The following is a 27,124-nucleotide window of genomic DNA, read 5'->3' on the forward strand; positions in this document are numbered from 1 at the left end:
CCCTACTCTGCTGGCTACTCTGGGTCCAGCAGAGCTAGAAACCCTCACGTTGGACCAGAGGGTGGGAGCGGAGTAAACCCTGGCCTGCTCTGCTGGCCGCTCTGGGCCCAGTAGAGCTAGAAACCCTCACGTTGGACCAGAGGGTGGGAGAGGAGTAAACCTTGCCCTACCTACTCCGCTGGCTACTGCGGGTCCAGCAGAAGATCGGTTTGATTACGTCAGACTGTGAAACAAGTATGTGATGGGAGACGGGGGGTGGGCGGTGGGGGGGTTAAGGCGCAGTGCGATTGAGTTACGATCTGGACAACTGGCATTACAGATTACTGAAATTAACTTTTATTATTTGAGTAGGCTGCCACTCGCCACAGGGCAGTGTTGTATTTGTACACCTGGGGCTTTGGAGGTGGTGTCTGTAATGTACACTGCGCGTGTTCATCGCCCCGGAGGCCGTACAGGCAGGTACAGGCAGGCCGACAGGTACAGGCAGGCAGGCTGCTTGGTGGCGTGCTTCTTTCCCCACTCTCGGTTGGTGTAGGCCTCGTCCTTCTGGCCTAGCTACGGTTTGGTTTGCTGGTGTTTTCTCGTGCACTCTTGGAGCCGGCTACCAGTGCTTCTCAAGTCCTCCAGGCCAGCTGTCGGGGCAGGGGAGAAAGGGGCCCTGTGTCCTACTTGTCTAATGACCAATAAAATATGGCCAATGAAGGCCGCCCAATAAAGCAACTCGCAGATTTATAGCGGGCCTTAGGTGTGAGGAGCTCCCATAAAAGGCCAGCTGGCAGGAGCAGCCTGGCCCCCAGACTTCCAAGCACACGCCATAACACCGCTACTGAGCGCCCCCCGCCCCGGCTGGCAGGAGCAGCCTGGCCCCCAGACTTCCAAGCACACGCCATCACACAGCTCTCTACCGCTACTAAGCGCCCTCTGCCCACGACACCTTTTTCTTAATTTCCTCTTCTGTGTTGCCAGCAGCGCCCCCACCCCACCCCACTGCTTACCTGCACCTTTGTCCCCCCCCCCCGCTGCAAATTCCCATTCCCTGGTGTTAGTTGTGAAAGGAATCCGTCTACACACCTGTGGAGCGTATGCATGTGTGCTGCATCTATACGGCATCTATATGTTTAAATTCGTAACTAGCCGCCTTTTTCAAGCGCGACATCCTTACTGATTTACCCCCACCCCCTCCAATGCTACGAACAGGAGCTAAACGTCTTGCAGCAATTTCGGTCTCTGATTGTTGGAGAAAAATAAAAACAATTGCTGGCAACTTAAGTAACCTTGGAGTTCCTGCGTAATTGCTAACACCCTCACGCGAGCCACTGGACCCAGAAGAAACCTTTAACACCAGGAAGCCCACTATATAACAACTCACAAAAAGGCCTGTGAAGGGCGCAGCGAGCTGGAACCTGGTGGCAGGCCCGCCTGAGTGGAAGCACGTCCATCCAACAGAGTGTTGGACCCATGTCCGTTCTCAGAGGAGGGGCGCCGCACCCTTGCACTCTAGAGCAACGCCTGCGTCCTGTCTCGCTCTGGTTGACTTGCCCATTGGCACACCAGGCACCACCCCCATTTACTCTGCTAACCGATGAGTGTTCGCATCAAAGCAAAACAAACGACCATTTCTTTTGCGATTCTTGGCCCAATGACCGTCCCTGCAAAAGATGGATGGCCGCCAGCTGTGATTCTAGCTGGGGGAGTGGGGGTGGGGGAGCGGGGGGGGGGGGTTATGGAATCGGGCTGTGAAGGGTGGAGCTGGTGCTCAGTTTAGGCCTGCCTCTCACTGCAGACTTACTGCCCTCGTGGGGCACGCGTACCTGCCAACAAACTAGGATCCATGTGGGCCGGACAGGGTCTGCGGACGCATAGCGTCCCTTTAACGGGGCCTCGGCCCCGTCTACCCCCCAAAATCTCCCCCCCCCCATCTCTCATGATGACATGTTAGGTCTTGCATACAAACGCACTGTCTTCTCGGAGCAGTGTCCATCAGACCCGATAGTGGGTCAACGTTCACAGCGAGGAGGACAGTGCCCGCCTTCAGCGATATCTGCCGTGCCTTGCTGTCAGACACCCTGCACTATTAGGGCGGTGTCTGCGGCGCGCAGTGTTCCAGAGACTTGAACCCAGACATCAGAAGCAATGCCCACCAGACCCTGGCATGAAATACCCTACACTGCTAGGGTGGTGCCAGGGTTGAGCAATGGCTGTGACGTCATGCCGCAATCGATCTCACCTTGTGGGCCGTAGTCCACTGCACGCCTGCCTCAAGCAGTGTCTGTTTGCGCAGAGGTAAGGGCCTGCCATCAGAAAGGCTTACTGGCCTTTGGCGCAAGCCCTCCCGCGAAGTGAAGGCAGTGGATGGCATACGCGATGGCAGCCATGCCTTGCCACACACAATATATGCCCCGCACGGGGAGGGCACAGCGCATGCCACCGGGCCCTACATATCCCAGTCATGGTCGCCTGGCCTTGGCACCACTTAGCCCTGGCCGGCGCTTAAGCTCTGGCTGCTTGTTGCTTGTGTGTGTGTGCGTGCATAGGATGGGGGGAGGGGGTCTAGGTGGGAGGGGTGGGGTTTCGGTCTGCAGTCTACAGTTATTGTTTTCCTCGCGTTTTTCATTTCAGGCTCCATCCAGTAGAAACGGCGGTTCCACCCTGGAGCCAAGGCCTGGGATTAGCCCGTAGACGGCCGCCGGGCTGCTCTGCTGAGTCGCCGCCTTTCATTTCCTGACCCCCCCCCTTCTACTCCCCCCTCCAGCCCCCGGCCCCTCTGCTGGCCCGGCTCTCGGCGCCCTACCTACCCATGCCGTGCCTGGGCATTCACTGGAGGAAAGGAGAAAAGGCGCGCTTTCGGACGGGTACCAGGGCTGTGCCCAGGTCCACGTTCACATGTGTGAAACGTGCTACCTCATACCGTAGAATGTCGCGTGTCGTGCTCGAGGATTGCCCGTGCCGAGCTGCAATGTGACAAAATGTTGACTTGAACCTCCGCTTCACAAAGTAAAAACAATGACTTTCTTACCATTTGCTATAGTTACGTTTCTGACACTTTAAGCTGAAACACAGAGGGTTTCTCCATGCCATGTGCAAGAAAGCCATTTAAGTTCACCCGTCATGCGAGAGCAAGACCTCCAAGCTTCTCCCATAGCAGGGGAGAGACCTCCAAGCTTCCCCCATGCCACGCCAGGCGAGAGACCTCCAAGCTTCCCCCATGCCACGCGTTTGAGACCTCCAAGCTTCCCCATGCCACGCCTGGCGAGAGACTTCCAAGCTTCCCAATGCCACGCCAGGCGAGAGACCTCTGAGCTTCTGCATGCACGCGCAAGAGACCACCAAGCTTCCCCATGCCAGGTGAGAGGAAGATCTTCAAGTTTCCCTATGCCACGTGCAAGAGACCTCCAAACTTCCCCATGCCACGCGAGGGAAAGACCTCCAAGCTTCCCCCATGCCACGCGAGGGAAAGACCTCCAAGCTTCCCCCATGCCACGCGAGGGAAAGACCTCCAAGCTTTCCCATGCCACGTGCGAGAGACCTCCAAGCTTCCCCATGCCAGGCGAGAGGAAGATCTTCAAGCTTCCCCATGCCACGCTGGAGACCTCCAAGCTTCCCCATGCCAGGCGAGGGAAAGACCTCCAAGCTTCCATATGCCACGCGCAAGAGACCTCCAAGCTTCCCGATGCCAGGCGAGAGGAATATCTTCAAGCTTCCCCATGCCACACTGGAGACCTCCAAGCTTCCCTGTGCCACGCGCAAGACACCTCCAAGCTTCCCTATGCCACGTGCAAGAGACCTCCAAGCTTCCCCATGCCAGGCGAGGGAAAGACCTCCAAGCTTCCCCCATGCCATGCGCAAGAGGCCTCCAAGCTTCCCCATGCCAGGCGAGGGAAAGACCTCCAAGCTTCCCCATGCCACGTGCGAGAGACCCTCAAGCTTCCCCATGCCAGGCGAGAGGAAGACCTTCAAGCTTCCCCATGCCACGCTGGAGACCTCCAAGCTTCCCCATGCCAGGCGAGGGAAAGACCTCCAAGCTTCCATATGCCACGCGCAAGAGACCTCCAAGCTTCCCCATGCCAGGCGAGAGGAATATCTTCAAGCTTCCCCATGCCACACTGGAGACCTCCAAGCTTCCCTGTGCCACGCGTTTGAGACCTCCAAGCTTCCCCATGCCACGCCTGGCGAGAGACTTCCAAGCTTCCCAATGCCACGCCAGGCGAGAGACCTCTGAGCTTCTGCATGCACGCGCAAGAGACCACCAAGCTTCCCCATGCCAGGTGAGAGGAAGATCTTCAAGTTTCCCTACGCCACGTGCAAGAGACCTCCAAACTTCCCCATGCCACGCGAGGGAAAGACCTCCAAGCTTCCCCCATGCCACGCGCAAGAGGCCTCCAAGCTTCCCCATGCCAGACGAGGGAAAGACCTCCAAGCTTTCCCATGCCACGTGCGAGAGACCTCCAAGCTTCCCCATGCCAGGCGAGAGGAAGATCTTCAAGCTTCCCCATGCCACGCTGGAGACCTCCAAGCTTCCCCATGCCAGGCGAGGGAAAGACCTCCAAGCTTCCATATGCCACGCGCAAGAGACCTCCAAGCTTCCCGATGCCAGGCGAGAGGAATATCTTCAAGCTTCCCCATGCCACACTGGAGACCTCCAAGCTTCCCTGTGCCACGCGCAAGACACCTCCAAGCTTCCCTATGCCACGTGCAAGAGACCTCCAAGCTTCCCCATGCCAGGCGAGGGAAAGACCTCCAAGCTTCCCCATGCCACGTGCGAGAGACCCTCAAGCTTCCCCATGCCAGGCGAGAGGAAGACCTTCAAGCTTCCCCATGCCACGCTGGAGACCTCCAAGCTTCCCCATGCCAGGCGAGGGAAAGACCTCCAAGCTTCCATATGCCACGCGCAAGAGACCTCCAAGCTTCCCCATGCCAGGCGAGAGGAATATCTTCAAGCTTCCCCATGCCACACTGGAGACCTCCAAGCTTCCCTGTGCCACGTGCGAGAGACCTGAAAGCTTCCCCATGCCAGGCGAGAGGAAGATCTTCAAGTTTTCCATCCCTGCTCACTCCCCTCTGGAGTCACTACCTCCCTCGCCATCATGGTGGTGCCCTCTGCCTTTCATCCTGTCTTCTGTGTTTCCTGGCTCTCTCTTTGCGACCTCTTCCTTTGCTGTGTGTTGTTGGATCTCGGTCCCAACGTCGCCTCTGAAGGAGTAATCCTGTCAAGGGCCACCCGCATTGCTCCTCTTTCTCTCCCCTGGTCCATTTCGGTGGCGCGGGCGCGGTGCCCATCAGCACATGCTCCCCACTGTGTGGCCCCCCTACAGCTCCCTTTCCTGGCTCTGTTCACTTTCCTTTCCTCATCCCTCTCCCCCCCCCCCTAGTATTGAGGGCCAGCTGTCTGGAGACCGCAGTCTGGTAAGTTATTGGGATGTATACCGCACGTGCTCCGCCGGATCTGAGCAGGAGGTTGGCTGGGGAAAGGGGAGAGCTAGTGTTGCTCTGTCTGGGTCTGTGCCAGCAGGTACTGGCCAGGGCGGTGTGGGGAAAGGGGAGAGCTAGCGTTGCTCTGTTTGGGTCTGTGCCAGCAGGTACTGGCCAGGGCAGTGTGGCTGTATCACTCCTCATACTGAATATCATTTCCATCTTCCTCAGCCCCGCAATTCTTATGACCCAGGCCCCGGGCCGCATGAAATGCGGGACGATAGAGGGTCTGGGAGTTTAGGCGCAGGGTGGGGGAAAATGGCGCGAAAGCGTAGGGAGGGGCGTCCGAACGGCGCCACAAGAAACAAAAGCCCAGGAAGGGCAGGAAACAGCACCAGGGAAGGTGCGAAATGTAACAGCAACGGGTCAGGGGGGTAACCCGGCTGCCCCCAAGAAGGAACAAAAGGCCGGGGGGGTATAAGTAAGCCGGGAAAAGGAGAGGCGGCACAAACCAGGTAAGAGCTCACCTCTCTAGGGTAGGCTCTTAGTACCTGTATAAGGGGAAGGAAAAACGTTTGCCACCCAACCCACCCTACAAGAATAACGGAAGAAGGGTGCAGGCAGGAGCATGTACGCCGAGTACTCTCTCGGTACACGGTCCAAAAAGAAGTAAGAACGCGGAGTACTCTTTCGGTACACTGTCCAAGAAACGAAGGAGCAGGCAGAAGAAGGAACGACGAGTATTCTTTCGGTACACAGTCCAAGATACGTCGTAGGCGGCATGTGCTCAGGAACGAAGGCCCAGGGATAACAAGGACTCAGGAGGAGCCTTGGGCAACTTCGGGACTGGACACAAGGTGCCCAAAAGCATATGGCAGTGTAATTATTTTGTTGTGTTGTATTTTCTGTAAGAAAATAAAATGCCTACGGCCTACAACTTTTTCCATACACATAAGTTGTCTGTGATTTATTATTTAGGTAGGGATCTGGTAAGAGAAACAAAGTGAACCCACACTACTCAGCCTATGCTCCGCGCACCTGGATTTCTCCCTCGGGGTCCGCTTTCTTTGTTTCGGGTCCCCTCCTATGCCTCCTTCTCCCCAGGACCCTCCTTTCCCGGAATTGTTCTAATTCCCCCATGCACACCACTGTCACCTAATGCTTTCCCGTCTCCTCGAGCTCCCCTCCCCTCCTTTGCACTGTCCCCACCTCCTCACACAGTTCACTATCTAAACGTGCCCAATCCCCCTGCCCTGCCCTCCCCTCCCGCTTCCTCTCCAACCCCCCATACATACACCCCACCCTGTTGGCAGCAGCCCCGAAGCTGGCTCTTGTAAGTGCACTTGGCTGTGAGCAGTCTGGACCACCGCAGCACAAATTAATTTTCTGCTACAAGTTTATATTTTCTCCATCAGAGAAATATGTGTGCAGTGGGCGGAGAGTCCTTGCCAGAAATATTTGATTCCGGTTTTCATTTTTTACCCTCTTTTGGTCTGGCTCAGGGCTCTTTCTGCCGCCTCTCAGCTTCCCGGGACTCGGGCCCTCCTCCATCACTGCTGCCTCCTTTCTGCTTTACTTGCTTTCTGTTCTTTTGCCCCTTTATGCCGTTCCCATTATAGTCTGTTATTTTCTCTTCCCCACTCTTTCCATTTTTCTCTCTACCTCCCTTTCCTTTTTTCCTTTCTCTTTCCTTTCACTTTCCTTTCACTCTTCCCTCTTTCCTTTCGCTCTTGCTCTTTCCTTTCGCTCTTGCTCTCCCCTCTTTCCTTTTGCTCTTGCTCTCCCCTCTTTCCTTTTGCTCTTGCTCTCCCCTCTTTCCTTTCGCTCTTGCTCTCCCCTCTTTCCTTTTGCTCTTGCTCTCCCCTCTTTCCTTTTGCTCTTGCTCTCCCCTCTTTCCTTTTGCTCTTGCTCTCCCCTCTTTCCTTTCGCTCTTGCTCTCCCCTCTTTCCTTTCGCTCTTGCTCTCCCCTCTTCCCTTTCGATCTTGCTCTTCCCTTTCGATCTTGCTCTGCCCTATTCCCTTTCGCTCTTGCTCTGCCCTCTTCCCTTTCGCTCTTGCTCTGCCCTCTTCCCTTTCGCTCTTGCTCTGCCCTCTTCCCTTTCGCTCTTGCTCTGCCCTCTTCCCTTTCGCTCTTGCTCTGCCCTCTTCCCTTTCGCTCTTGCTCTGCCCTTTTGCTCTTGCTCTGCCCTCTTTCCTTTCGCTCTTGCTCTGCCCTCTTTCCTTTCGCTCTTGCTCTCCCCTCTTTCCTTTCGCTCTTGCTCTCCCCTCTTTCCTTTCGCTCTTGCTCTCCCCTCTTTCCTTTCGCTCTTGCTCTCCCCTCTTTCCTTTCGCTCTTGCTCTCCCCTCTTTCCTTTCGCTCTTGCTCTCCCCTCTTTCCTTTCGCTCTTGCTCTCCCCTCTTTCCTTTCGCTCTTGCTCTCCCCTCTTTCCTTTCGCTCTTGCTCTCCCCTCTTCCCTTTCAATCTTGCTCTTGCTCTGCCCTCTTCACTTTCGCTCTTGCTCTGCCCTCTTCCCTTTCGCTCTTGCTCTGCCCTCTGTCCTTTCGCTCTTGCTCTCCCTCTCCCCTTTATCCTTTCGCTCTTGCTCTCTCTCCTTTCGCTCGTGCCCCCTTTCTTTTGTAGCCCCTGGTTTTATGGCCCAGGTGCACAAACTTCCCAGGCAGGCCAGTAACCCATTGAACCCACCCCACCATCCCGGTCCAGCTGATCAGCTGGTGCTGAGCAACCTGTCATTTAAACATGCTAGTACAGGAGACGGGACACGATCCTGGGTCCCTGATATTAAGGCATAGTACACCGGAGGAGACGGGAACCTTGCGGGCTTTTGTGCCTTCCCTAGTTCAGTTTCTCTTTCAGTGTTTGCTGATCCCTTTATCAGAGTAGCAGATGCCCTCTGCACAAACCCCTCTCTGTATAAACTTTAGGCAAGTTCCTGCTCACACCGCCTATGGGCGCCATACTCTCATTCCCAACCGCCCGCTCGTTTCCCACTGCGCATTCCATCACATCTGCCCTTGATGGTTCATTCTTCACTTGCGTGTCTTGCTGTCAGTCCTGGTCCTTTTGTGCTTTGTATATGCCCCGCTCTGCGGCTGGTGGATGTTGGAGGGCAGCCCATGCCAAATATAAAGTTGGGTTTTCCCCCCATTGCGGTGTTAACGAAAAGGGCCTATGGCAGCCCTGTCCTTTTGGGGCCTATGGCAGCCCTGTCCTTTTGGGGCCCAGGAATTTCTTCTTCCAGTCTACCTGGACTGGCGCTCATAAACTGCGTCCTGGGGGTATCCCTACAAAATATCCCCACCAAAAATATCGCCGTACATATGGCCGTTTGTCTCGCCATAGGTGATATTTTTGGGGAGGATATTTTGTGGGCGCGAGAGGGTTGCGGGGCTGTCCCCCGCACATTTTAAAATAGTGCGGGGTTGCGTGGGTGTCCATGGGTCAATATCGCCGCTAAAATATGGCAATATTTTTGTATCGCAATATTTTTGCGGTGATATTAACACATGGAACCACCCCGGGTCGCCAGACACGTGGCACCGGACGTCTCCCGGTCCACCCGGACTGACCCCAGGTGGGCTGCCCACCCGGACTGCCTCTTGGGTCATGCGTACATGCAGCCCTGTGCGGCACTCCCCATGAAGCCCAGGGCTTTGCCTTCACACTGGTTTGCAACTGACATACGCAGCCTGGCCAGACACCTTTAAGATGCCCTGGGCACCGGGGGTGGGGGGTGGCGCTCGAGCCTGCGACCCTCCCCCAGGGAACACTAATCTTGCTTTTTCTCTTTTCTTCTGCTTTCCTTCCGTGCCTTATTTTTGGCTTTGGGAACAACCTCCCGGAAATAAGTAACACCAAAGACCACCTAACATTTAGGAAACTGCTAAAAACCTGGCTCTTCAACACTGTGGAACCAAATTGAAACAAGAAAATGGCACAGGCAACACCCGTAACCGACTAAGGGGAAACTCCTATAAGAACAAGCGAGGACGCTAGGTGGACTAGAACACCAGCGACAACCCTATGAGGACAGAAATTAGCATACATGCCCAACACGACCAACAACCTTACCCACTCAGAAAGGATGTAGGATACGGGTGTAGCCCACCAGTACATCAAGCCAAAAAACTAGGTTTGATGACTGAGAGATTAAATGGCCTTATCAGACTGAAACTTAAATCACAGAAAGAAACCGTCTATACCATGAAGGAGACACAAGAGAAATATGTATCGCTCCTAACAACAAGCATACTAACCCACCCAAAACTACTAAAAACCTCACCATTCCTCACACCTCTCGCTCTAACCAAACACAACCACACCTCCTTAAAGCTGCAGCAACCCGCACGCACTTCACCACACCAACAACTACACCTTAGAGACCCCCCCATACAACAGCACACGAGGGACTCCGAACCGAATAACACACCAATATGCCCGGCGCACAGTGTTAACCGAACCGAAGCTGCCAACAGTACTTCACGGCTCCCTTGCTCTTCTCCAAACTTTGTCCTACTAACACGCGTAACCTACCCCTTTGTTTTAGAGCCGCCAGAGCGCCAGGGGACCACTCCGGTAGTGATAGTGCGCGGTACAAATATCCTTTTAACATTAACATTTCTCTCGGTGCACCTTATTTCAACTGTAGCTTTCTTCTCATTCCCTTTTGGAATCTTCCAAGTCCAGTCCATCCCCCTTGCCAGGGGGAGACCTGCCTATTGTGTATTGTCTGTTCCGTGTGTCTCCCATGGTGGGGAACTTGGTACATATACATTCAAATGCGTCTGGGATGTTTTTCCTTCTAGTGCTACCTAGTTTATTCTACCTATACCAGCACATAAACCCCCTTATCTGAAAGGGCCACATTTGGGCTTCTGGGTTACACTTCCATCAATCTATCCAGTGCCGAGACTTGTGCATAATTAAGTGTCCCAGGTTCAATTACAGTGGATCCACTCAGTTTGTTGCACTTCCAAGATTGATAAAATGCGTGTCATTGACTTGTCATCAGATAGTTGATTTAGCGTGCCCTTTCGAAGTGCTAATGATCCATCTTTATACACTCAAAGCCATGCACTGCAACCACGCACATTGCTTCCCCTCTGATCTCCTCCTTCGGAGCCCATGCTGTAACAATAGTTCAGCAAATTGGAGCAAGCTGTTGCAACACGCCCAAGCCATTCCCTAAACCCAGCCCCACTGGATCCTGGCTGATGCGGCAGGGGCTCTAGGCACTAGGACTTGTAGCCCCTTGCAGTTGGACCTTCCTATGTCTGCTTGTTGATAGGTTTTATCCATCAGCTGTGATTATTGGATACCAAGGCTCGAGCCTCATTACTCTTCTCGGGTTGAGTGTGTAGTTGTGGGTTTGGATCTCTTCATGGCCTCTGTGGACTTGTTGTAGATGGGCTGGTTTCACAGGGTCTTGGCTGTGATGAACCCTGAGCAGCGGTCGAAAGGGTTTGTAGTGGTGGCAGCGAGTCTTGTGATCCGAGGGCTCGGGTTCTGATCCAGTCCTTGGCAGAAGTTCTTACTCGGCTTCGCTAGATGCTAGATGTTCGTCCAACATCTCGATGTGCAGTTCTCTGTGAAGGTCAGCTATCCTACCTTTTAGGTGCACTGTTTGTTTTCTGAGCCGAAGAACTCCGCCCAGCACGATCAGCCATCCAATCGTGTCGCTCCAGCTGGAAGGATATGATTGGACAAGAACATCATGCCGCTTCTCCTAGTGTGCCTGGATGTACTCTGCTCCCCATGCAACCCCTCCAGTGTGACCCATGAGCGCCACCAAGTGGCCAATCAACAGATCTGACGAGCCTTCACCTGGCTCCTTGACCTTCACTCCACTGGTGTGGAGAATGCGAAAGGATTATCCCTCCCACCCCCCAAAAAAGACACCATTTGCATCCGTGTAGGAAACTGCAGGGGGGCGGAGGGGTGGGAAGGGGACACTGGCATGCCAGGCAGCTCCGAACGTGGGCCTGTACCATACATCCTGATTGACTAGTGCCCTCCATCAGGGTGCAAGGGTGTCCTAGATTGACCAGTAAGGTACTGCTTGACTCCCTATGCACGGTGACTAAAGGGGCCCACCTCTGGGCTTCTCCCATCCCACTGAATATCAAAAAGGAGATGGGGTGCAATCCCTTGAGTGTATCATTAAACTGTTAGGCACGTCCCCTATACACAGGAGCACAAACCACCCCAGATATATTTCACCCTTGTTGTTAATTCGGTTCTTGTTTGCATGTGAAACGCGTCTGGGGTTGCCTCGGTTCCTGTGGTAAGGGGACACGGCCCCGGTGTATGGGCTAGCCTGCTCCAACTGGCTGCAGGGCCTAGGCGGCTCTGCCTATGTGTATGGGCTGGCCTGCTCCCACTGGGTGCAGGGGCTAGGCGGCTCTGCCTATGTGTATGGGCTGGCCTGCTCCCACTGGGTGCAGGGGTTAGGCGGCTTTGCTATGTGTATGGGCTGGCCTGCTTCCACTGGGTGCAGGGCCTAGACTGCTCTGCCTGTGTATGGGCTGGCCTGCTACGATTGGGTGCAGGGCCTAGGTGGCTCTGCCTATGTGTACGGGCTGGCCTGCTCCCATTGGGTGCAGGGCCTAGGTGGCTCTGCCTATGTGTATGGGCTGGCCTGCTACCATTTGGTGCAGGGGCTAGGCGGCTCCGCCTATGTGTACAGGCTGGCCTGCTCCCACTGAGTGCAGGGGCTAGGCGGCTCTGCCTATGTGGACGGGCTGGCCCACTCCCATTGGGCGCAGGGCCTAGCCGGCTCTGCCTATGTGTATGGGCTGGCCTGCTCCCACTGGGTGCAGGGGCTAGGCGGCTCTGCCTATGTGGACGGGCTGGCCTGCTACCATTGGGTGCAGGGGCTAGGCGGCTCTGCCTATGTGGACAGGGCTGGCCTGCTCTCATTGGGTGCAGGAACTAGGCGGCTCTGCCTATGTGTAAGGGCTGGCCTGCTCCCATTGGTGCAGGGGCTAGGCGGCTCCGCCTATGTGTACGGGCTGGCCTGCTCCCACTGGGTGCAGGGGCTAGGCGGCTCCGCCTATGTGTACGGCTGGCCTGCTCCCACTGGGGGCAGGGGCTAGGCGGCTCCGCCTATGTGTACGGGCTGGCCTGCTCCCACTGGGGGCAGGGGCTAGGCGGCTCCGCCTATGTGTACGGGCTGGCCTGCTCCCATTGGGTGCAGGGCCTAGGCGGCTCCGCCTATGTGTACGGGCTGGCCTGCTCCCACTGGGTGCAGGGCCTAGGCGGCTCAGCCTATGTGTATGGGCTGGCCTGCTCCCACTGGGTGCAGGGGCTAGGCGGCTCCGCCTATGTGTACGGGCTGGCCTGCTCCCACTGGGGGCAGAGGCTAGGCGGCTCCGCCTATATGTACGGGCTGGCCTGCTACGATTGGGTGCAGGGTCTAGGTGGCTCTGCCTATGTGTACGGGCTGGCCTGCTACCATTTGGTGCAGGGGCAAGGCGGCTCCGCCTATGTGTACAGGCTGGCCTGCTCCCACTGGGTGCAGGGGCTAGGCGGCTCTGCCTATGTGGACGGTCTGGCCTGCTCCCATTGGGCGCAGGGCCTAGCCGGGCTCTGCCTATGTGTATGGGCTGGGCTGCTCCCACTGGGTGCAGGGGCTAGGGGGCTCCGCCTATGTGCACGGGCTGGCCTGCTCCCACTGGGGGCAGGGCCTAGGCGGCTCCGCCTATGTGTACGGGCTGGCCTGCTACCATTGGGTTCAGGGCCTAGGGGGCTCCGCCTATGTGGACGGGCTGGCCTGCTGCCACTGGGGGCAGGGGCTAGGCGGCTCCGCCTATGTGGACGGGCTGGCCTGCTCTCATTGGGTGCAGGACCTAGGCGGCTCTGCCTATGTGTAAGGGCTGGCCTGCTCCCATTGGTGCAGGGGCTAGGCGGCTCTGCCTATGTGTACGGGCTGGCCTGCTCCCACTGGGTGTAGGGGCTAGGCGGCTCCGAAGCCCCCACTGGGTGCAGGGGCTAGGCGGCTCCGCCTATGTGTACGGCTGGCCTGCTCCCATTGGGTGCAGGGGCTAGGCGGCTCCGCCTATGTGTACGGGCTGGCCTGCTCCCATTGGGTGCAGGGGCTAGGCGGCTCCGCCTATGTGTACGGGCTGGCCTGCTACCATTGGGTGCAGGGCCTAGGCGGCTCAGCCTATGTGTACGGGCTGGCCTGCTCCCACTGGGGCCAGGGGCTAGGCGGCTCCGCCTATGTGTACGGGCTGGCCTGCTCCCACTGGGGGCAGGGGCTAGGCGGCTCCGCCTATGTGTACGGGCTGGCCTGCTCCCACTGGGGCTAGGCGGCTCCGCCTATGTGTACGGGCTGGCCTGCTCCCACTGGGGGCAGGGGCTAGGCGGCTCCGCCTATGTGGACGGGCTGGCCTGCTTCCACTGGGTTCAGGGGCTATCCGGCTCTTCCTATGTGTATGGGCTGGCCTGCTCCCACGGGGTGCAGGGCCTAGGCGGCTCTGCCTATGTGTATGGGCTGGCCTGCTCCCACGGGGTGCAGGGCCTAGGCGGCTCTGCCTATATGTACGGGCTGGCCTGCTACGATTGGGTGCAGGGTCTAGGTGGCTCTGCCTGTGTATGGGCTGGCCTGCTACCATTTGGTGCAGGGGCTAGGCGGCTCCGCCTATGTGTACAGACTGGCCCGCTCCCACTGGGTGCAGGGGCTAGGCGGCTCCGCCTATGTGTATGGGCTGGCCTGCTACCATTGGGTGCAGGGGCTAGGCGGCTCTGCCTATGGTCGGTCCCCTTCTGTCGTCGCACCACTCGGCATAAAGGGCTCAGCCAGCACTGATGCTGTTCACACTTTTCGCACATGGATTTATGCAGCGGGTGCAAAACTCACTACACTATCTTTTCGGATGTCTTTGGCGTTTTCATCTTTAAAGCCACCACTCGGCTGCCTATGACTATAACAGACCTCAGGACTTTGGGAACCAAGGGATTGGGGCGGGAGAGTGGGGGGGCTGCACGAGCAGAAACCCAGAAGCCCGGCGCTGCCTGGAGACAGGACGGCGTAATCCAAGCCCCAGCGCACAAGGGGTTAACCCTCATCTGGCTTCAATAGCGAGTGGAAAAATATGTCTCTTCGTCTGCCTGTCTTAACGGATTAATCACATTTCTGAACTCTGGGCTTTTTCCCTCCTAATTGAACGATGCCAAGAAATTCCTAAAGTATTAAGCATATGCGCCGCAAATCATTTTTATGACTTCGTGAACCTGCCTTCTCGAAAAGCACGAAATCCGGGCGCCGGAGAGGGGGTGCAAAACAGGGCCCGACAGGCCGAGGTTTGAGTTTCAGTCTGAGGGTCGGCCAGGAGGGCTGTTTGCTTGCAAGGGAGACGGGGAGTTGGGCTCTAATCACGGAGGAGCGGGTGATGGATGTCATGTAGGCCGGATCTCTACCTTGAGTCTGCTCCAGGGCGGCTGCTGGGGTGCGTCTATAGTGTACTGCGAAGGAACTCTTCTACTGTGCCTTCTGCAAGACGCTAGCTCTTCTACTGTGCCTTCTGCAAGACGCTAGCTGGAGCTCTTGCAGTGGGTGCTTGTGGGAGCTCGTCCATAGGAGACGCCAGGGGAGCTCTTCCATGGCACCACCTGCAGTGGGTGGTTGTGGGAGCTCGTCCATAGGAGACACCAGGGGAGCTCTTCCATAGCACCGCCTGCAGTGGGTGGTTGTGGGAGCTACGTATACGTCCTACGTATATAAACAAACCCAAGAATACGTAGAAAAACACCACCTGCTAGACCAAGCTCAAGTCGGTTTCAGACCAGTAAGAGGAACGGAAACAGCAGTCCTCATTCTACTCGACCTCTCTGCAGCCTTTGACACAGTTAGTCATGACACCCTGAACAAAAGACTAGAAGACATAGGCATAGCAGACGCAGCACTACTCTGGACTAAATCATTCCTAGCAGACAGAACAGAAACCATATGGATTAAACCCTTCAAATCCACTCCAAGAGTTAGCGATTGTGGAGTTCCACAAGGATCTTCACTGTCACCACTATATTTCAACATCTACCATACTCCGGTTATCCGAATCTTCAAAAAGTACAACATTACATGCACCAACTACACAGATGATACCCAAATCATCTACACAATCAATGACACCCAAGCTGATCATTCAACCCTAATCAAGTGTCTTCAACTGGATGACTGCCAACAACCTGAAAATCAGTCCAGGAAAGACTGAAATCATGATCATATCCAAAGACCAAGAGAACAAAACCACCATCCCGTGGCCCACGGAAATGGGAACCGCATCATCACCATCTAAGGTAATAAAAAATCTGGGAGTCCTGATGACAACACCCTAACCTTAGAACCACAACTAAATGCAACGGTCAAGAAATGTTTTTTCCTCCTCCACACGGCAAGAAGAATCCTACCATTCCTCTCCTTCACGCACAAAACACTCAATATCGTTGCCCTCATCATGTCAAGTATCAACTATGCAAACAGCCTCTACCTCGGAACTCCAGAATACCTCCTGAAGAAACTACAACAGATCCAAAATACAGCAGCCAGACTACTCCTCAAACTATCAAGAAGAGAACGCATCACTCTGGCCCTAAAAACACTACACTGGCTCCCAGTAAAACATTGCATCACCTTCAAAACAATGTGCATAACGCACAGGGCAATCAGCGGACAAGGAGCAGAATTCCTTCAAAAGAAAATAACAGTCTACAAACCAACGAGACCTCTCCGGTCAAGCAACGAAATCCGCCTGGAACCAAAACCATACCTCAAGAAGAAACTGGGAGGCACCTCCTACCACTTAACCGCAAAAACCTGGAACAACATCCCAAAAGATAGAAGAAACGCCAAAAATCACCTAAAATGTAGTAAATTATTAAAAACCTGGCTCTTCGACACCACAGACTCAAACTGAAAACAGAAAGGAAAAGTGATGAATAAAGTGATGACTAAACTGGAGTTGACACGGGACAACCCCCAGTACAGACTGTGGACATCTCCCTATGTGAAGAAGCTCCCACGGCACCTGGACGAAGGACGCTGGTTAGAGGGGAACACAGTTGACACCCAAACTGAGATGGAGTCAACAAGCCACCCTAATCCCACCCAACACCCGCAATCGCCCCATAGTTGCCACCAGGTACCACAGTATAGTGGAATTTTCGGGATATTAGCAATCACCACACTATCTGAGCTGTGGACATGGGCAGGTGCGCTAGCCGTATGAGTGGGAAGGGAAGACTGGGGGAGGAGGGGGCCAGATGTGAAAGGGACCTCGAAGGCCGGACGGACACAGATCGGGACAGAGGCACAGGGGTGCTCCCGAGCCCCACCAGGGGAAATTGCAGAGGCCCAGTGCCTCAATTCAGGATAATGATGCCAACTAACCAATTGCACTAACAATTTCCCCCTCTGCATACACCTCTCAAACTCCAAACCAAACACAACCACAAACCTACAGCACAACAAACCGCAAAAACTTCACTACATTGCAACAACAAAACAAAACACACATAGACCTGCACAACAGTACACTACGACTACCGGCCGCAAAACACCCAAGGCCCAGCCAACGGACCCACCAGGCTGAGGCCGCCAACAGCACATCACTGCTCTCTTGCACTTTTCCTGCTTCTTCCCACTAACCTCCCCTCCCTTCCTCTTTCAGAGCTGCCAGAGCGCCAGGGGACCACTCCGGTGGTGATAGTGCGCTGTACAAATGTCCTTTATCATTAACATGGCACCGCCTGCAGTGGGTGGTTGTGGGAGCTCGTCCATAGGAGCCACCATGGGAGCTTTTCCATGGCACCGCCTGCAGGACTTTGGGTGGTTGTGGGAGCTCGTCAATGGGCGACACTAGCTGGAGCTCTTCCATGGCACCGCCTGCAGTGGGTGGCTGTGGGAGCTCGTCAATAGGAGCCACCATGGGAGCTTTTCCATGGCACAGCCTGCAGGACTTTGGGTGGTTGTGGGAGCTCGTCAATGGGCGACACTAGCTGGAGCTCTTCCATGGCACCGCCTGCAGTGGGTGCTTGTGGGAACTCGTCAATGGGAGACACCAGGGGAGTTCTTCCACGGCACCGCCTGCAGTGGGTGGTTGTGGGAGCTTGTCCGTAGGAGACGCTAGCTGGAGCTCTTCCATGAGACCGCCTGCAGAACTTTGGGTGGATGTGAAAGCTCCTCAATTTTAGATGCCAGGGGAGCTCTTCCATGAGACCGCCTGCAGGACTTTGGGTGCTTGTAGGAGCTCCTCAATATGAGATGCCAGGGGAGCTCTTCCATGAGACCGGCTGCAGGACTTTGGGTGCTTGTAGGAGCTCCTCAATATGAGATGCCAGGGGAGCTCTTCCATGAGACCGGCTGCAGGACTTTGGGTGCTTGTAGGAGCTCCTCAATATGAGATGCCAGGGGAGCCCTTCCATGAGACCGCCTGCAGGACTTTGGGTGCTTGTAGGAGCTCCTCAATATGAGATGCCAGGGGAGCTCTTCCATGGCACTGCCTGCAGGACTTGGGGTGGTTTTGGGAGCTCCTCAATAGGAAGTAGCAGAAAAAGACGTGTATTGCTACACGCCAAGCCTCGGTGAACTCTCAAGGGAGCAAGATCCCAAATATATTAATATAGCAGGTTGGCAGAGTCTATGATGGACCCTGATACCTGCAGTTCTTAGTCTGTAGATCGGTTTAATATTCGATCTTAGTAAGGAGTCAGTATATTTTAGTCTGCAGAGGAGAATATCCACTCACAGGCTTAGTAAAAGTTGATCTGTATGCACATTGTATATAATTTAATTTAGAGTTTTGAAGTTTCTTTATTCAACACATTTTTATCCAATGTTATCAATGAAGCAATTTAATACCACAAATTCTAGTAAAGGGAAAAATAGCTCTCTGTGGTTTTTTTCAGTTCAAGCACTGAATTTTTGTAAAAGTTTTCAAACAAACAAGAAAAAAAGTTAATTAACAACCACAGAATTTTTGTTAGAGGTTCAGTTATAAAACTGCAAGGACAATTCTTTCTCAAAACATAACATAAATGACATAAAGGAAGCCTTTCTTTGATTAAATGACAATATAAAGCCCCGTTTTTTAACAAAATCGTATCAACAGAAAACTCTAGGCACAAATAAAGTTTTTCTTTCCACACTTAGCATCTGTTCACATTGTCCACTTTTGGTCGTAACAAAAAAGTTTTTTGTTTGAAAGTCACCAATCCCAATTAGCACCAGTTTTTTACTGTGTTGCCAACGCGTTTCGGACTATACAAAGGTCCATCTTCATGGCAAGTGATACTACTGGTTCCAAAGATGTAGGTATATCCACACTTTCAATCCCTCGTATTTGCACTGATGGGATCTCTACTTCCAGTCTTTTTGGCACACCCTTGAATTAGGATGTGACTGTGCACGTACACACGTGCGGCAAATTCCACCTCAAGCAGGCCCACTCAGAAACGAATTTCTCTGCGAGAGACTCTCTAAGGTGTAACGGGACATGCTGCTTGCCTGAGTGGTATATGCTCTCTGTGGTTTTACGGGACATGCTGCTTGCCTGAGGGGTATATCTTCTCTGAAGTCTAACGGGACATGCTGTTTGCCCGAGTGTTAATTGCTTTCTGTGGTGTAACGTGATATGCAGCTTGCCCGAGTGTTCTATGCTTTCTGCAGTATAACGGGACATGCTGCTTGCCTGAGTGGTATATGTTTGTGGTGTAATGGGACATGCTGCTTGCCTGAGTGGTATATGTTCTCTGCGGTGTAATGGGAAATGATGCTTGCCTGAGTGTTAAATGCTTTCTGTGGTGTAATGGGACATGCTGCTTGCTTGAATGCTTTCTGTGGTGTAATGGGACATGCTGCTTGCCTGAATGCTTTCTGCGGTGTAACGGGACATGCTACCTGCCTGGGTGCAGAACATTATATGCTCTCTGAAGTGTAACGGGACATGCCGCTTGCCCGAGTGGTATACGTTCTTTGAGGTGTAACGGGACATGCTGCTTACCTGAGTGGTCTCGTGGTTTTACGGGACATGCTGCTTGCCTGAGGGGTATATCTTCTCTGAGGTGTAACGGGACATGCTACTTGCTGGAATGTTGCATGTTCTGAGTGTAACAGGACATGCTACCTGCTTGGGTGCGGAACATTATATGGTCTCTGAAGTGGAACAGGACATGCTGCTTTCCTGAGTGGTATATGGTCTCTGCGGTGTAACGGGACATGCCGCTTGCCTTAGTGGTATATACTCTCTGAGGTGTAACGGGACATGCCGCTTGCCTGAGTAGTAGATGAGGTGTAACGGGACATGCCACTTGCCTTAGTGGTATATGCTCTCTGAGGTGTAACGGGACATGCCACTTGCCTGAGTAGTATATGCTCTCTGAGGTGTAACGGGACATGCCGCTTGACTTAGTGGTATATGCTCTCTGAGGTGTAACGGGACATGCCGCTTGCCTTAGTGGTATATGCTCTCTGAGGTGTAACGGGACATGCCACTTGCCTGAGTAGTATATGCTCTCTGAGGTGTAACGGGACATGCCGCTTGCCTTAGTGGTTGGTATATGGTCTCTGAGGTGTAACTGGACATGCTGCTTGCCTTAGTGGTATATGCTCTCTGAGGTGTAACGGGACATGCCACTTGCCCGAGTAGTATATGCTCTCTGAGGTGTAACGGGACATGCTGCTTGCCTGAGTGGTACACGTTCTCTGTGGGAGTAACAGGACACGCATGGCCGTTGTCTGGCAAGCCTGGGCATTCTATAGTCTTGTATTTCCGGGTCATGGGTTTGGGCTGCGCCAGGCAGCAGAATAAAGAGCTATGCCCCTTGCACGCACACCACTTTCTCCAGGGCAGGTGTTTTTTCGCCAGACATCTGGACAAGGACAGCCCCGCTTCAATGCCGCTAGCGAAGATAACGCGAACGGAACATGTATGCTTCCCATGTATTTACTTTGGCAATATTTGTCCCATGTATCATCTCAAGAAGGCACCTTGTACTGTAAACCCCGTTTTAATTGGAATAAGGTTGCAGCCAAAGTTGTGTCATTATGTCTCGAAGTTGGTTTCGTTATTCTATGAATGTGGGGTGAAGGTGCGGACACCCCGAAGTTCCGCTTTGACAGCCCCCGTGTCCAAATTGGAATCTCTGCGGCATCGTGTGAACGCAGAAGTGCATAGAGCTGAGCCGCGTCGGGTGGGGGCGGGGGGGGCTGAAGGTGGTGGAACTGCAGGCCCCCTGCTGAAAGCAGCCCCTATGATTGATGCGGGCTGCTTGAGAGCTTGGGGTGACGGAATGCAGACAGGAGAGTTACCGTGAAAACAACCCCTAATGGGCTTGTGAAAGGCCCGCGCAGGCTGGTGGGGGAGGAGGGGGCGGGGTGGGGGCAGCCAGGTGCCGAACTTGCGCCCTTACCCCTTGAAATCTCTCCTCACAGGACATGCCTGGTAGATTAATTCCAGCTACCCCCACCCCTGCGGGGGCTGCCCACTTCCCTGGACATTAATGCACGGAGCTTGTGGTGCAGCCCCACCCCTCACAGCCCAGTGACTGTACTCCAGGCCTACCCCACAGCGTAAATGTCCTTGTGGGCAGGCTGGGCTCGAGTCCCACCCCACACTGCAGAGGTCAGTGTGGGCTGTTTGTGCTGCTATCCTACCTCACAGTGCAGAGGTCAGTGTGGGCAGGCTGTGCTGCAGTCCTACCCCGCCGTGCACAGGTCAGTGTGGACAGGCTGTGCTGCAGTCCTCCCCCACAGCGCAGAGGTCAGTGTGGGGAGGCTTTGCTGCAGTCCTCCCCCACAGCGCAGAGGTCAGTGTGGGCAGGCTGTGCTGCTGTCCTACCTCACAGTGCAGAGGTCAGTGTGGGCAGATTGTGCTGCAGTACTACCGCACCTTGCACAGATCAGTGTGGGCAGGCTGTGCTGCAGTCCTACCCCACAGTGGAGAGGCCTGTGTAGGAAGGCTGTGCTGCAGTCCTACCCCACAGTACTCCTGTCCGTGGATACTCGTGGGCAAGACGTGCCTGATCCTACCTCGCATTTCAAGGGTTGCTGTGCAGAGGTCAGTGTGGGGAGGTTGTGCTCCAGTCCAACCCCACCGTGCACAGGTCAGTGTGGGCAGGCTGTGCTCCAGTCCTACGCCACCGCACAGAGGTCAGTGTGGTCTGGATGTGCTGCAGTCTTATCCCACAGCGCAGAGGTCAGTGTGGGCAGGCTGTGCTGGAGTCCTCCCCCCGCCGTGCAGAGGTCAGTGTGGACAGGCTGTGCTGCAGTCTTACCGCACCGTGCAGAGGCCAGTGTGGGGAGGCCATGCTGCAGTCCTACCGCACAGTGCAGAGGTCAGTGTGGGCAGGCTGTGCTGCAGTCTTACCGCACCGTGCAGAGGCCAGTGTGGGGAGGCCATGCTGCAGTCCTACCGCACAGTGCAGAGGTCAGTGTGGGCAGGCTGTGCTGCAGTCCTACCGCACAGTGCAGAGGTCAGTGTGGGCAGGCTGTGCTGCAGTCCTACCGCACAGTGCAGAGGACAGTGTGGGCAGGCTGTGCTGCAGTCCTACCGCACAGTACTCCTGTCCGTGGATACTCGTGGGCAAGCCGTGCTTGATCCTACCTCTCATTACAAGGGTTGTCAACAGGCTGTGGCCTAGTCCCATTTTTAGTTGTTAGGATCTTTTGGAAATCCTGCTTGGCCCTCTTAATTGCCCGTCCCGTGGCAGTGTCTGGCGTCTGCCCCATTGGAAATACTTACTGTAGGCCTTTGTAACGCTCAATGGGGGTGCTGATGATCAAACTTATATCATCCATGCTGTTTCAAATGTAATTTAAATGTAATGGATTATTTATAACGCGCTTAATACCCAAGAGGTTTGTAAGCGCGGACCCGGGGATCGAACCTGCGTTGCTTGGCGTCGTCTTGCTCCCAAAGCGAACACGTTGCCCCTGAGCTATTTCCTCCCGAAACAGGACAAAGGGTAGACCGTTGTCAATGTATGCAAAATACATGGAGTGATTTCACTCCATCATCATAACCATATAGAAACTTTTTGCAATGCCCATACAGGACATTGTTTTTTTATTTGTATTTATTTCGACAGTCGGAGTGTCCCTTGGAACCCAAATGACTTGAATGGCATTGCGTTTTGCTGGGGAGCTTTGGGTTGTGGGTAAGCGAGAGCACAGACCTCACTCAGATGATTTTGCAGGGCCTCGTGCCAGTATCTGTGTTCAAGCAATGCACGTAAGGACATTCCTGAAGGACAGCAAGTATGGGGTGCAGTGGGTATCAGTTGGGAAGTGGCAGAGAGCGGCTAGGGGGCCCTTTTTCTCCCGCTAGCTGGCAGTGGAGTTGGAGTCGTGTTGGGCAGGGTTGGATGTGTGGAGGGGGGAAGTGGGAAGAGACACGGCAGCCCCTTGCTGCTGCAACGTCTCTTTGGTGTCTTGGTGGGAATTTCTGACCTGCTTTTTGTGTAGACCTGCACCACGGCTGTCCTCCTAACCTGCTCTTCTGTCTGAACTTCCTGCTCCTCTGCAGACCTCCAGGACTTCAAGTTCAACGCCCAGCACGTGATTGAGGTGGACGAGGGGAACACGGCCGTCATCGCCTGCAATCTGCCCGAGAGCCACCCGAAGGCCCAAGTGCGCTACAGCGTGAAGCAAGAGTGGCTGGAGTCTTCGAGAGGTGAGTGATCGCCCCATTAGCCTATCATCTGGTCTCTCCTCGTTTTCCTTGCTGGTCATGCGTGCTGTGGCTTATAGCCCCAAACGATTCGGTCACACCATATTGTCCTACATATCAGGGAAGCGGTACCTCTAATTTAGTTATTGTCTGAAGCAGAGTTTTCCATCTCTACCATTTATGTACCAGTTGGTTCCTTCGAGAATGGGTCTTAATCTGCCACCCCCATTAGGCTAAGTCAATAATATTGATCTGTTCTAGCGATGGTAATCCGCCTGCAACTTGTACTTAAGCAACTGACCACTAGAGTGGTTCTGACCCGGCCCTTCCATCGCACTCACTGTAGACACCAACTGGCTGAAGCTTGACTGGGACAAGATGGAGGTCATGCTGGTGTACCCCCTCGTGGCCCCCACTGTTTCCTCTCCTTCTGTGGTAGTTTGGTCTTCAGCTTTCTGGCCTGCGGTGCTCAGTCCTTGCCCTACACCTGTGCTCGATGTAAAGAATCTGGGTCTGTAGTTCTCTTCCTCACTGTCCATCTGTGACCAGGTAGGTGCCATCTGCAAGGCCGGGTTCTTCCAACGTAGAGTCCTGCGCAAAGTTCTATCTTTTCTCCCGGCCCAGTTTAGGCCTGTGGTGACGGCCTCTTTGGTGCTCAGTTGCTTAGACTACTGTAACTCTTTATTCCTTGCACATCCCTTATCTATTCCATCGATTACAGCTTCTTTAGAACCACACAGCCCGGATCTGCACAGGCACTGCATATGGCTCTCATATTTCACCGGTTCTCTGTTCGCTTCATTGGAGACCTGTCCTACCAGTGCATTTTTAAGTCACTTGCCATGGCCCATCAAGCCTTCTGTGACCTGGGAGCGGAATAGTAGCAGGAATGATTCTGCCTTTACCTACAGCCTGTGTGCTTCGTTCTAAGGAAGCCTGCCTCCTTCCGTCCTTCCGGTCCCTCGCTACCTTTTTGAGCGGGTAGGGGGCCAGTCCTTTTCAGTGGTGGCTGCCAAATTATGGATCACTATCCCACTTACTCTTCATGCCACAAGCAATCACCTTGCCTTTCGGCGCGCACTAAAAATGTATTTGTTCTAATTCTTTGTCACTCTGCTTCCAAATCCTCTTGCACTTCCTTTCTTAGCGCCAAGATGCTTCAGCTAATGTGCGCTTTATAAATTTAGATAACATAACAATTGACAACCAACGGGTCATTGTAGCAAGGTTCTTCCCTCTCGCCAACTTTTGAGCTCCAGAAAGTAACCACCATGGCGCCATTCCAGCCAAGATGTTCCCTGCCACTCATTTAGGCTTCAGCTCAGCAGTAAAAAAGTTATGCCAGCATTGCCCATCTACCCGCTCCTTTTGAACACCTATTCTCCAGCATTGGATCTTTCATGGATTCACATGCTTAGAATATTCCCCATGGGAGCTCCCAAAGGAAGGGATGCATTGTCCAAGAGAGCAGGCGTAAAAGACAAAAAGGTAAGGGATCAAGGATGAAGCCTTGGGAGACACTGACTGGGAGGAAGGTCTGATGAGAGGTAGCTTTATTCCATGAAATGGAGGAGTGATGGGAGAGGTTGAAGGCAATCCAGTAGAGAAATGTGTTCCATGAAATGGAGGAATGATGGGAGAGGTTGAAGGCAATCCAGTAGAGACCTGCACTCCATGAAATGGACACGGGACTGATGGAGAGGTTGAAGGCAATCCAGTAGAGAACTGTGTTCCATGAAATGGAGGAGTGATGGGAGAGGTTGAAGGCAATCCAGTAGAGAACTGCGCTCCATGAAATGGAGAAGGAATGATCGGAGAGGTTGAAGGCAATCCAGTAGAGAACTGCGTTCCATGAAATGGAGATGAGCTGATGGGAGAGGTTGAAGGCAATCCAGTAGAGAACTGCGTTTCATGAAATGGAGATGGACTGACGGCATCCAGTAGAGAACTGCGTTCCATGAAATGGAGATGGGCTGATGGGAGAGGTTGAAGGCAATCCAGTAGAGAACTGCGTTCCATGAAATGGAGATGGGCTGATGGGAGAGGTTGAAGGCAATCCAGTAGAGAACTGCGCTCGATGAAATGGAGGAGGAGTGATGAGAGAGGTTGAAGGCAATCCAGTAGAGAACTGCGTTCCATGAAATGGAGATGGACTGACGGCAATCCAATAGAGAACTGTGTTCCATGAAATGGAGGTGGACTGATGGAAGAGGTTGAAGGCAATCCAGTAGAGGACTGCGTTCCATGAAATGGAGATGGACTGACGGCATCCAGTAGAGAACTGCGTTCCATGAAATGGAGATGGACTGATGGGAGAGGTTGAAGGCAATCCAGTAGAGAACTGCGTTCCATGAAATGGAGAAGACCTGATGGAGAGGTTGAAGGCAATCCAGTAGAGAACTGCGTTCCATGAAATGGAGGAGGAGTGTTGAGAGAGGTTGAAGGCAATCCAGTAGAGTACTGTGCTCCATGAAATGGAGAGGTTGAAGGCAATCCAGCAGATAACTGTGCTGCATGAAATTGAGATGGACTGATGGGAGAGGTTGAAGGCAATCCAGTAGAGTACTGCATTCCATGAAATGGAGATGGACTGATGGGAGAGGTTGAAGGGAATCCGGTAGAGAACTGTGTTTCATGAAATGGAGGAGTGATGGGGAGAGGTTGAAGGCAATCCGGTAGAGCACTGTGTTTCATGAAATGGAGGAGTGATGGGGAGAGGTTGAAGGCAATCCAGTAGAGAGCAGCAACTTTGATTCCATGGCGGAAAATAGTCAGAAGGATGCTAGGAAAAGGATATAATGTAGGAACTTACAACCACATGCTTGAGCAATTTGGTCCGCTATCGATCCATCTTGCAAAAAATGGTCATGTGTGTCGATAATTAAGGAAATAAGTACTTTGTATTTTATTCATTTTTGGTCCTCATTTTCTACTTCTCTAATCTTTTTACATCTTCTGAAACTCTGGTATTTAGGAATTTATTCCGACATAAAGGCTAACTGAACTTTCGGGTCTTCTGCTTGCTTTAACTCGTTCCCCCAGGTTCTGTCCCTTGGTCTGATGTCAATACTTTTGTATGTTTGATTTTGTGTTCTGTTTTGTTCTATATATTCTCTTTAAATATATTTTAACACATATATGTGGAGTGTCCTACCAGAATAGTGACACGCCGGATAATGGGTTTAGATGGATCTCCAGATGAGCATGGATTTCCGATGGTACTACATTATATTACACGGCCCTTGGAATCTATTCAGAACATGTTAGTGCCCCAGCGAGTTGCTGCCAGCTCCGGTGAGTGCACGCACGCACGCACGCAGACCTGCGTCTGCAGCCACACGTGCCCAGAGCTGCAGCGCCAGTCTTCAGTGGTATGCGCGCTCACACAATAACACCCGAACCGATTCAGCCATGGAACATGTACCGGCTCTGTGTGAAGACTTCACTGCAGATGAGTGGGACGTTGTCGGTGGCTGCGGAGATATGCCCCCTGGCCGCCTGCATCGGCGAATTCACACTGCCAACCACACCGCACTACCGGGTGCCTTCGCCTTCCTGCCAGCTCCACTGTGCACACGAATGCACCCCCCCGCCCCTCCCGACCTGCACACGAATGCACTCCCCACACGCAAGCAGCGCCGTCCATCCAAAAACACACACAGACCCACTCTACCAACACCTCAAGCATACACAGACATTCCTGTTAGACAGTCGCGCGCAAACACCCTTATAAACTCATGCTTCCCCGAAGGCATATACGTTGATGAGTATGTAACCAAAAAAGAGACTAGCGTGCTAATGTACCCCAACTGCTCATCACACCTACACGATCACGCTCTTGACGAGTTGCTCACTCTTAAGTGGGCCCTCCCGCTTTAACATTCATATAACCTACGCCAAGTCACGCCAACAATGAGGGCCCCCATTTTCCTTAGTGAGGGTACATTTCCCAATGATTCTATCCTGTTCGGTTTTCACAGATTTGAAAAGATTCAGTGTGAACTGCCTCCTCTAAGATACAAATCTGATGACTCCTTTTGGGGGGTGATTT

The 27,124-nt window shown here is 53.6% G+C and overlaps 1 protein-coding gene across 2 annotated transcripts in view; it reads left to right on the forward strand.

The window, feature by feature from the left end:
* The window catches only part of BOC (BOC cell adhesion associated, oncogene regulated), a 216,990-nt gene that overhangs the window by 147,847 nt on the left and 42,019 nt on the right, over positions 1 to 27,124 (forward strand). For both annotated transcript variants that reach the window (XM_069635800.1, XM_069635799.1), the window contains exon 4: positions 22,930 to 23,076. In XM_069635800.1, coding sequence (XP_069491901.1) covers positions 22,930 to 23,076 — 147 coding nt within the window. The remainder of the gene's footprint in view (positions 1 to 22,929; positions 23,077 to 27,124) is intronic.

This window comes from Ambystoma mexicanum, chromosome 7p (assembly GCF_040938575.1).
Source record: "Ambystoma mexicanum isolate Mex_15411 chromosome 7p, UKY_AmexF1_1, whole genome shotgun sequence".
NCBI lineage: Eukaryota > Metazoa > Chordata > Amphibia > Caudata > Ambystomatidae > Ambystoma > Ambystoma mexicanum.